The 10,795-nt window shown below is 33.9% G+C and overlaps 3 protein-coding genes across 6 annotated transcripts; 2 read left to right on the top strand and 1 right to left on the bottom strand.

Annotated features, from left to right (window-relative positions):
* LOC106143054 (protein transport protein Sec61 subunit beta) lies at positions 1 to 1,028 on the top strand. The gene is made up of 3 exons (XM_013345024.2): positions 1 to 161; positions 245 to 447; positions 808 to 1,028. Exons 1-3 carry the CDS (start codon positions 159 to 161, stop codon positions 893 to 895), a joined length of 294 nt encoding a protein of 97 aa, XP_013200478.1. The 5' UTR covers positions 1 to 158; the 3' UTR covers positions 896 to 1,028.
* Positions 1,029 to 1,173: 145 nt separating this feature from the next.
* On the top strand, positions 1,174 to 5,056 carry LOC106143028 (uncharacterized). Of its 4 annotated transcripts, none has more exons than XM_013344996.2 (4): positions 1,174 to 3,953; positions 4,060 to 4,296; positions 4,459 to 4,630; positions 4,741 to 5,056. In XM_013344996.2, exons 2-4 carry the CDS (start codon positions 4,085 to 4,087, stop codon positions 4,993 to 4,995), a joined length of 639 nt encoding a protein of 212 aa, XP_013200450.2. In that variant the 5' UTR covers positions 1,174 to 3,953; positions 4,060 to 4,084; the 3' UTR covers positions 4,996 to 5,056. The 4 variants fall into 4 exon arrangements, with proteins under 4 accessions (XP_013200450.2, XP_013200446.2, XP_013200449.2 ...); XM_013344992.2 differs by having other exon boundaries at positions 1,174 to 3,703; positions 3,808 to 4,296; XM_013344995.2 differs by having other exon boundaries at positions 1,174 to 3,429; positions 3,502 to 4,296.
* A 1,895-nt stretch (positions 5,057 to 6,951) lies between these two features.
* On the bottom strand, positions 6,952 to 10,653 carry LOC106143217 (frizzled-7-B). Its single transcript, XM_013345243.2, has 2 exons — positions 9,221 to 10,653; positions 6,952 to 8,852 (listed from the first exon to the last, which is right to left on the bottom strand). Exons 1-2 carry the CDS (start codon positions 10,404 to 10,406, stop codon positions 8,335 to 8,337), a joined length of 1,704 nt encoding a protein of 567 aa, XP_013200697.1. The 5' UTR covers positions 10,407 to 10,653; the 3' UTR covers positions 6,952 to 8,334.
* Between the last annotated feature and the right edge of the window lie 142 nt (positions 10,654 to 10,795).

Here is a 10,795-nt window from a genome sequence, read left to right on the forward strand (position 1 = left end):
GCAACACTAGTAGACAACGTGTCAATCTACTTTGTAGGTACTTAACTACGTGTAGCCAACCCGATTTTACATTCTCTCTATTTGAAGAAGTTTCAGTTCTGTCTTAGCTGTAGTTTTGTTTCGTTAATTGTGTGTTTTCTGACTGAAATATATAAAAAATGGTATAAGAATGGCCTGTTACAAAAGTAATTTCTTTTAATTGGTGTTTATCAGTAACTGTAATACGAATTTATGCAAATTGCAGCCTCCAGCGCCGAGCTCTACTTCAGTGGGATCTGGTGGACGTTCTCCCAGCAAGGCAACATCTGCTCCAAGATCAGCAAGTGGTGGTACTGTACGGCAACGGAAAACTACGACTACAACTACTGCAGCTAGAAATAGGAGCACCGGTGCTGGTTCAGGCGGTATGTGGAGATTTTACACCGATGACTCGCCTGGCGTAAAAGTGTAAGTTTATAATCGTTTGTTTTTTTTACTGTAACCTCGTTAGGCACTGACTGATAAAGCAAGCATATTTTTAAAGTACCAATTTATTCTGGGAGAAAGACTGCAAAGCGGCTTTGTGTGTTGTCAAATGGTTCAGGCAGATTGGTGTTCAAAAAGGGGCTGTTTGTCAATATGTTGTGTAAAAGAAAATTGGAGAAGTGTTACCTTAAATAAAGATGAACAGCAATTTATAAAAGAAAGCTTTTGCCCAGCAGTGGGGCAGTAAAGATGGGTAAAAAATCTTTTCAGCTATCTATATTTCTTCACCTTCAGTATCTTTATATAAATAGAATTATGAAAACTTTATTGTATTTATTTTAGGGGTCCTGTTCCAGTGCTAGTGATGTCTCTACTTTTCATTGCTTCTGTCTTCATGCTACACATTTGGGGAAAATACACCAGAGCATAATTAAGTTAAAATATTAATTTTAAGTTATTGAATATTGTTGGTGAAAAGTGAAAAGATGGTAATTGTATTGGGATACCTATATTATAGTTAATTATGTAATAATACTTATCTTAATTATATTAAGTTAACTTTTGCTAGTTTCTTTTTTCCAATTTTAAGTTTAAGTTTTGCTTTTTTTTGCAGTATTATGCAAAAGTCTATGTATGAAGGTTTATTCACAGTTACACCCCTGTTTCTTGGAGGGGTAGGCAGAGACTACATATTTCCACTTGCCACGATCCCTGCATACTTCTATATGTGGATACATATAATCACGTCAAAATCCATCATGGGGTAAACAGCCCGCAGTCTTGAAGACTCATAAGCCACAATCAGCTGTTTGGTTTAATGATAGAATTGAGATTAAAAAACTGACAGGTTGCTAGCCCATCCATCGCATAAAAAAGTTCCAAGTTTATAAGCCTATCCCTTAGTCGCCTTTACGACATCCATGGGAGCAAGATAGAGTGATACCATACTTCTTTTACATTATTCACATTTATTTCTTCATGCCTTCATGCCAGCTCATCAATTTTGGGTAATCTTTATCTGACCTTTTCGGCAGAATGCATGCAAACTGATCCAGGTATGTTCACCTAGTTCATCATTCCCACTTCAACATCAACATTCCAATTCACAATAACAATTTTGGTTCATACAAGACAGCTCAAAAGATTTCATTGAAATTTTCGACATAGGCGCATATGGGGAAAATTAAATTGATCATGGGGGTCCCACATCCTGGAAAATTCATTCCTCCCATTTAAATACCCCATATAGAAGGTGGTCGCCAGAGATCAGTACTTTCGACGTCGCAACCGCTTTACTGAAAGCACAGTGGTGTGACTTTTCAAGTCGGACTGCCTGGGTTCGATTCCTGGTAATACTTTTATATTTGGTTTGTGATGTGTATCGATTTTTTTTACTCCTTTTTTGACGTCTACAGAACACCTTTCGGTCACCTAGTTACGTATTACTTATACGTCTATGTAAATACACGTCTGTTTGTGTTCCCATTGGGGTAGGCAGAGGCAATGGATTTCCACTTGCTACGAATCCTCCTCTAATCCTTCATTTTATGCATAGGCAATCGGTATTTTATATAAACTTTAATATCCTGGGTAGGTACCACTCTGGGTACTTTCATCTCGGGAAAATGTACTGATCCGTGGGCTGTATATGCGGTTAACGATATTGCGCAGGGCGAAGCCGCGGCCAAAACTAATAGAGCGCGCCTGAGGTCGGCTATGATTATAGATTTGTTTAGACTCATGAGAATTAATTTCTTACCATCCGAAGAGGTTTATCATACAGAAGATGGTAACAATAATGAATGATGCGTTTGAATGTTTTCTCGCTCGAGCGAGCGTATGAGACAGACGTGTCGCTTTATTTAAATTATTGCAAAATTACTAACAACCAATTTCAAACCTAAATACGGAGAAAACAAATCTCTTTTCCTTTAAATATTTAAGTGTGTTTTGTGACCAATTATTTCCGAGTAATAAGTGCCGTCCGGAGTCGACGACGCGTGAGCGTGAGTAATCAAAACCATAGATATACAATGAGCGTTCAACGATCACCGACTGGATGTGGCAGTGGCAATTCAAGACTTGGTGGCTCTCAGCCAAATTTGTCAGAAATGAATATTGTGTGCGCTTGCGACACCCCTACCAATATCACCCATCGTAATAAACGAAAAGACACCGATGACAATGAAGTTCTCAACGGTGAATAGTTTTCCCCGTTTTTTTCACATTTTCCATTATTTCTTTGCTCCTAATAGTTGCAGCGTTATGTAATATAGCCTAAAGACTTCCTCGATAAATGATCTATTCAACACAAAAATAATTTTTCAATTCGAACCAGTAATTCCTGAGATTAGCGCGTTCAAACAAACAAACAAACCCTTCAGCTTTATAATACATATTAGTATAGATACGAAGGTTAAGTTTATTAAATTTACTCTAAAGCACCAAAATAAATTTCAACGCAATTTGGCATTAAATAGGATATAATTTGGATTAATAAAAAATACTTTTTATCCCTGCATTCTTATGGCAGTGGAGCCTCAGGGCACATTCAGTTGACAGCAAATATTTACTGTAGGTACTTATAATAGGGAAGATGCAAATATGATATTTATGAAAATTTTACGTATAAAATGTTAAAAAAATATAAAAGAAGAACTTCTTCAACGTTTTTATTTTAAATTATGTTGATTTTTAGCAATTATTACGAATTAAAATTACGTTAAACGAAACGCATTTCAAAACACCAATCAGCGTTCAGTGACGTCACTAGTGCTGTGTCAACTTTTAGAAGTTAACTTTGCGATTAATAGGCAGTAGTGCTTTATTTACGTATTATTTACGTTTTTAATAAAAATGGAAGTTAGATTTAATAAAACAGACTCCAAAAATTTACCAAAAAAAGTTTTTTGTCGTGAGTGCAGAGTTTTCAAGTGTAGAAATGAAAGGCACTAAATTAGTACGGTATGCATGAATGTTTTTAAACGTTGTTTGCATTTTATTCAGCAATTTCTAAACATAGCAGTTATAATTTAGGTCAACGAGAGAATCTTACGGCGATAACGCAATCGGTTATGTGCAAATTAAAAGAGATGGAGATGGATTAATTATGTACAGTGAAGTCGAGTTACTCCAGAGCACAAAGTACGAAAAGAAGGTTATCGTGTTACAGCTGTAATAAATGAAGCACAAAGCTTAGTTCTGTCCTGCCAATGCGAAGATTGTGCAGCTTCTGCAGGTCAAGTATTACGACATTAATGAATAATTAAACTGTTCAAAAAGAAGATTATTTTAAATGCTATGAGGTATTTATTATCATGACTAAAACTTTATCATATACAGGTGGGTGCAAGCATGCTGCTGCACTATTGCTATGGTGCACAGAAGGTCTGAGCAGCCTCCAATTACGTCCGTCACATGCTATTGGAAGAAGTCGAAATTATCTACATGTGCTTCTGGAAAATCTGTCATAAAAGCCAAAGAAATGGGTCAAGTTTCAGTCAATCACAGTTTCTCTCAATTAAGCAGCTTTTTTATTTAAAGAGATTGAAAAGAAGTTAAATGTGTGTTACAATAATAACTGCATATTTTTAGGTGGATATTTTATAAGAATTTGTAGATGCTGTCAATAAAAAAGATTGTCGGGGAAGTATTCTTCGCTACTTTCAATAAGACAAGCATTCATAAGGTATGTTCAAGCTTGATTGGAAAGTTGGACTCTCCAGAATCATTTCTTGAATCATTATCAAAGCAAATGACCACTGATAATATAAATATGGTATTTTCCACCACCAAACATCAAAGTGATTCACCAATGTGGTTTGAGTTGAGGTAAGTAGTAAGACTTCTAGCTTAGTTTTGTTTATTGTATTTATCACTAAAATACCATGAATAAAAAAAATATTTTGACAAAATAAACTCATTATCATACTCACATAACATGAACTTGATTGGCATATTAGCTGTATATAAGTTTATTTTTCTATTTTACAGGTACGGCAGAATTACTGGCTTAACTCTTTATGAAGCCGCTCACTGTAGAACTATAAATGGTTCCCTTCTGAACGCAATTATGGGAGACAATTCAAAATTTACTTCCATTGCGATGAGTAGAGGGAAAATACTAGAAAAAAAAGTTCTCAAAGTAGTAAGCAAGAAAGAAAAGGTAAGTTCGGTGGTTTTTGTTTGTTTGAATATTATGAATAAAAGAAATTTGTAATGTTTGGTTCAAGGCTTTTGTAGTACATAATTCATATTTTTGTTTCTGCTATTCAGATTGAAATTGAAGAAGCTGGACTACTTCTTAATGCCGAGTATCCTATTTTTGGAGCAACACTTACTGAAAATTATACAACAGAAGTCAAATATCCTTCAACCGAAGCTGCCATACTTTCCTATGTGAAATACAATAAAATAACACCAAAATGTTGTGTGCCATATGATAACAGCATTGTATCTGTAATGAATATTGCAAAGAAATTCTGGATAGATGCTGTATTTCCGAAATTAAAAGATATATGTAATATATAAGCACATTTTTTTGTTTTTCAAATATTTCATAAATTTATTAAATAAAACTATGCTTCGAAAATATTGTTTTTTATTCAATTTTAATTAAAGGTGATTAACAAGTGCACAACAAATGATTATACTATAGTCTATTTGGGGTATGAGAAAATGATCTACACAGGCATTTAGAAACTTTGTTAAAGTAGATGGACACATAGGCACAAAACATGAGTCAACACTACTTTTTATCCGAATTTTTTCGGTATTATGTCTTGTGATCACTTGATGTGTATTCCATTTTAAATTATTACAAAAAACTTAGTGGAAAGTCGAGAAGCAATTTATGATAATCAACCAGTGTTTCCACTATAAAAATTTTCTTTCCCCATGCCTCAATTCCGATTTCCCCTTTTCAGAACTTTTTTCCCCTCAAAAATTATTTTGCTGTAGTTTTGGCACTTTTGTTGTAACTAAAAGTTAAATTTTTAAATATAAATTTTTTATAAATATATACGGGACAAATTACACTGATTGAGTTAGCCTCGAAGTAAGTTCGAGACTGTGTTACGAGATACTAACTCAACGATACTTTGTACATTTTATAATAAATACTTATATAGATAAACATCCAAGACCCAAACCAATCAGAAAAAGTTCTTTTCTCATCATGCCCTGACCGGGATTCGAACCCGGGACCTCTGGTGTCACAAACAAGCGTACTACCGCTGCGCCAAAGAGGCCGTCGATATAATTTTATATATAATAGAAATTAATATATGATTACCTAAAATTTCCCCTTTTTCTTCCCCTCTGGACCCTGATTTCCCCTTAAAAGGGGAACTTCCCCTCATTGTGGAAACACTGTAATCAACGAAGGCAAGCACGACCAGTGTCAGACACGTGTGACGTCATTGGAAGTGTAGGTCCGTTTTGGCGCGAAAATTTAAACGATCAGTTTAAAGTTTAAAGCCGCATTTTTTTACGATAAATTAGATTGTTTTAATTTTTTTAATATGTTAAGACCTATTTTACATGGAATTCTTTAAAATGAAATCAAAACTAAAATTATTGCATGTTCCCTATTGAGAAAATAGATTCGTATTTTGGTTTGCAACGAATAAACTCAAAAACTAATGGACTGATATCATCAGGTAGAACAACTTTAGCTAAGTCATCATTTTCGTATATATTACAGAGTAGCTGGTCCCTTTGGCTTCCACAACACATGATCCAGATCTTCGAAATTTTTTTTTCGCCAAAAGGAAATGCTCATTTGGTTGAACAACTTTTGTAAAGACGTTTTTTTCATAGTTCGGATGATTTAGTTGGTCTATAATGGCTCTGGATCAGGTGTTCCAGATTTTCGATTTTTATACGTCAACAGTAAATGCTCATTAGGTTGAACAATTTTTGTAAGCGGTCCTTTCCATATTTCGGATAGTTTGGCTGGTCTGCAATGGTTTTGCTTCAGGTGTTACAGATCTTTGTTTTTTATATGATAAAAGTAAATGATCATCAAGCTGAACAACTTTTGTAAAGACGTCTTTTGGGGTTTTTCTTATAGTTTCGCTGAGCTGTTATGGTTCGACATCAGCTGTTCCAGATTCCAAAATAAATGTTACCCTATATGTTGGCCAGGCATAAGAGCTATACAACAAAAAAGTGTCGTTCAAATCAGTTTAGTAGTTCCGGAGATTAGCGTGTACAAACAGACTTTTTTTTCAAATTCATGTTCGGTTTCAATTTCTATAACGTAATTTTTTTTTTAAATATATATATACGTGTCCATGCACTTTAAAATAATAATATGACATATACAAACAAAAACTCTACTCTTCCTGTACTAATTAAGAACTATTATATTTTCGTTAAAACAATTATTATACATTTAATACAATTTTTATTTATTATTGTGGCCAGTTAGAAACACAAAAAGGTTCCTTATTTCTAGACACAATGACAGACTTTTTTACTGTATTATTATATGTATTGATTATGTAAAATTTCATGGAATCGGATCCATGGTTTTGACGTGAAAGGCGAAGAGACCCAGCTTTCACTTCTTTTAGGCGATGACTACTTGAATCTCAATTCCGACCTTTTACCCGAAAAGCTACCTTTATATAATATTAGTATGGGAGTTCAATTATTTATGAAACTCATACTTTGAGTTCATTCAAATGGTGTTAACTTTTTTAAATGGACCAATTTTAAAAAAACAAACTTTAAATGTTTTCTTGTTAAAACAAAGCGATTAGTTGAAAGCTTAAAAAACTGTTCAGTACTTTCGGAGATAAGCGGTATAAAATATGAATACACATAGAAAATAAAACCGTTATAAATTGTACATATTTTATTTCATCTTCATCATACGAGAAAGTATGATATAAATTAATTTTAAAATAGAACAGCTAATTATCAGCAACATACTTTCAAAATATAAACTATCAAAAATAAAGCTTGTAAAACGTTAATACGTTTTGATAATTCATTTCCAAGGATTCTAGGACATGTTTGGTCAAAATTTTAGTTTAGTAAGAAACAACTAAAGGAATGAGCAATTTCAACGTGCAAAAAAACATAGTCAAGGACTGTTACGTCTGGACTGTGGACGTCAGGGAGGCGGCCGTTAATTAAACCATTCCGTGTCTTAAGATATGGAAGCTAGAAAAACTTGGCTTTATTTTTAAAGGTTTGATAACTGAAAAACCGCAGACTAGACAAAGTTAAAAGATAATGTAGAAGGGCGGACCCCAGGTCCCAGAGCATTATGGTAGGGGGTGAAACTAGGAATGCGCAAAGATGGGAGAGTGAAAGTGAGAGAGAGAGTGAAAGAGAGAGAGAGAGAAAATAAATAATTATATAGGTATATGTAGATTTTTGTAAAAAGTCATATATATAAGTTCAAAAGTTAAAAGGATATTTAAACTGGGCCAGCCCCAACAGTCTACAGAGAGCAAGTGACTTCTTGAAGTTCGCGACACAATCCAACCATGGTCCATGACAAAGCTTTAATATTACCATTGGGTTGAACAGACAACAGTGATATGTATAGAAAAAAATTGACAATTACATAAAAAAATTAAGAAACTACATACATTTAAGTTTACATTATACTTGATTCTTAAAAATAACTTCTAATAAGTATACATAATCATTAAATATTAATTTTAAGTACAAAATAAACTTATAATAATGAGAATTATTTACAATATCAGCCTTATCAATAATTTCAATAGTTCCAACAAAATGCAGCTGGCACAGTCAATAAAGTACTCATTTAATAGCCTTAACTTTGATTACAATATTTTTGATGTAAGCATATTATCACAATATTGCAATAATATACATGTGTATCAATCATACATATGCTTCAACTCTCCTTCCTTTTATTCGGTCAAAAAATTGGTGCCAAGAAACTAGTGTTTTTCCAGACCAAATCCAAAAACTTGATGTTATTCCAACTATCATTGTCATGAGATACTTTATCATAAACATTTCAAATTTTGGCCTCTCCATTTCTCTATGTGTAAAGGGACAAGGCATAGAATAAAGTGGAGTCGCACACATATCCCAATGCCAAGTTACCATCCAATTATCAAAATAAGCTTGTTCATAAAATAAACAAACAATTACAATTAAGGCTGGTACAGTATATAACACTCCAAAAACACCAATGCGGATCATAAGTTTTTCTAATTTATCTGTTTTGGTGCCATCATGCTTCATTACAGTTCTGATACGGAAGAGTGAAACAAATCCAGCCATTAAGAAAACTGTACCAAGTACAAGGTACACACATAGTGGTGCCAAGACGAATCCTCGAAGAGCTTCAGCATCCCATAGTCCCACATAGCAGACACCAGATAATATGTCACCTAAAATAACAAATCAAGTGTCAAAGAATATTTGTTGTACACTTTTATATAAAAAAGGAACTTGAAAGACCTGATGTTATAATAAAGTCAAAAAATTGATATGTAAAACCTCTTAAAAGCAAGAGTAAACTTAACCCACGGGGGAATTGGATTTAGTATTTTGGACTGAAATGGATATTTCAGTCAAAAATACTAAATGTACAGACAAAATATTTTTACTGTTTTATTATTTGTATAGATGACTGACAACTAACACTGATAGAACCTTAACCAATGTAATAAGTTTTTATAAAAAAATAATTCAATTCACAGAACAAGGTATGTATGTCGTCAAGCATATTTTATATTAAAATATAATTAATAATTACCATCAACTTTGCCCATTGCCAGAATAGATATTGTTTTGATAGCAGGTACAGCCCAAGCAGCTAAATGAAAGTATTGTGAGTTGGCTTCTATTGCTTCATGGCCCCATTTAAGTCCAGCTGCCAAGAACCATGTGAGGGTCAAAATAACCCACCAGATACTTGATGCCATACTAAAGAAGTATACAATCATGAAAAGTATTGTGCATGGTTCATGTTTGGTTCCTTGAGTAATAACAGATATGTTTGGTAGCCTGGTGCCACCTATGGTTGATGGGAAAGGACCTTGACAACTGATACTATCTCCTGCACTCCAGCCTATAACATATGCTATAGCCACCATAAGATAACAAACTGACAAAAATATTATAGGCCTCTCTGGGTATCTGAATCTATCTGTATCAATAAGGAAAGTAAGAACTGTGAATAAACAGCTGACAGTGCAGAGTGTTGCCCAAACACCAATCCACAGTCTAGAAAAGTTCTTCTGGTGTAGACTGAAGAACATACCATTGCATGGAGCTCCACAGTCATGTTCCACTTTTTGTCCAACTTTCAATGAGTATTCCAAATCTAAATTTTTAGGTACTTTAAATTGAATTGGACATACAAATCCATAGTTCTTTCCATGATACATTTTAGTTATATCTCTATCAGTGTTAGACTTGTAATCGACTCTTGGAGGTCTAGGTTCCTTAGGTTTATGAGACTCATGGGTAACATTATTATCTCCTACACATATAACATTCTCATCAGTGGCTACAGGGAACTTTGAACATTCCAGATGTTCTGGCCATTGGTGGCCATAATCCTTCATTAAGTTGCCACAATTATGTCGAGCAGATTCACACAAATGACGGCATGGCGGTATGGCTTGATCTAAGATCGTGCAAACAGGAGCATACACTGAACATAGAAAAAATTTCAAATCAGGCGAACAGTTTATTTTAATAAGTGGCGTAAACTGGTATACTTCTGGTCCAGCATCTTCTTGTTTAGCATGATTAAGAATGTTTGGAAATATTGTTTGGTTGTATCTTATTTGTTGACAGAACGGAATGGTTATGGGTTCGCATCGCCCATGGTCTGGCAAACTATCTCCTTGATAAACAGTCACTCGTGAAGATTCAGTAATCAATGGTATACTTAATATATAAATTACAAATGAGGCACAATTTCTTCTTGTCATTGTAAAACGGCTACCATGTCATGTTGAAAATAACAAAAAAGAAATGACTTCACGGAACGCCTACAACTTTATGCCATCTTTATGAATTTCGTATAACTATATTTATCACCAAATATCCTAATGTTTTCTTTAAAATTATATCCAAAAGCCAAAAGACTAAATACAATTTTAATCATGCAATACATTAAGGAAAGAATTGTAAAAAGACAAACGAACGAGTTTAGCAAAGAGACATAGAGTTGATAGAGTTTTGTTTGTTGTCTTTCCTGAACTGAATGAACGAAACGAATCGATGCGATGCGTTCACGATCAGAATATGGAATACATAATTATATTATGTACTAGGTCTATAATCTCCTTGGAATATAAATATCGTAGATCTATACTAA

This window comes from Amyelois transitella, chromosome 2, assembly GCF_032362555.1.
Source record: "Amyelois transitella isolate CPQ chromosome 2, ilAmyTran1.1, whole genome shotgun sequence".
NCBI classification, from domain to species: domain Eukaryota; kingdom Metazoa; phylum Arthropoda; class Insecta; order Lepidoptera; family Pyralidae; genus Amyelois; species Amyelois transitella.

What these genes read in the sequence shown, in the direction of transcription:
- LOC106143028 (XM_013344996.2), top strand. Translation starts at nt 4,085, where the DNA reads ATGCTGTCAATAAAAAAGATTGTCGGGGAAGTATTCTTCGCTACTTTC. An exon ending in CCAATGTGGTTTGAGTTGAG is followed by an intron (nt 4,297 to 4,458) that starts GTAAGTAGTAAG and finishes TCTATTTTACAG; the next exon opens with GTACGGCAGAATTACTGGCT. An exon ending in TAGTAAGCAAGAAAGAAAAG is followed by an intron (nt 4,631 to 4,740) that starts GTAAGTTCGGTG and finishes TCTGCTATTCAG; the next exon opens with ATTGAAATTGAAGAAGCTGG.
- LOC106143054 (XM_013345024.2), top strand. An exon ending in GACTCGCCTGGCGTAAAAGT is followed by an intron (nt 448 to 807) that starts GTAAGTTTATAA and finishes TATTTATTTTAG; the next exon opens with GGGTCCTGTTCCAGTGCTAG.
- LOC106143217 (XM_013345243.2), bottom strand. Translation starts at nt 10,406, where the DNA reads ATGACAAGAAGAAATTGTGCCTCATTTGTAATTTATATATTAAGTATA. An exon ending in GGCAATGGGCAAAGTTGATG is followed by an intron (nt 8,853 to 9,220) that starts GTAATTATTAAT and finishes TTGTTATTTTAG; the next exon opens with GTGACATATTATCTGGTGTC.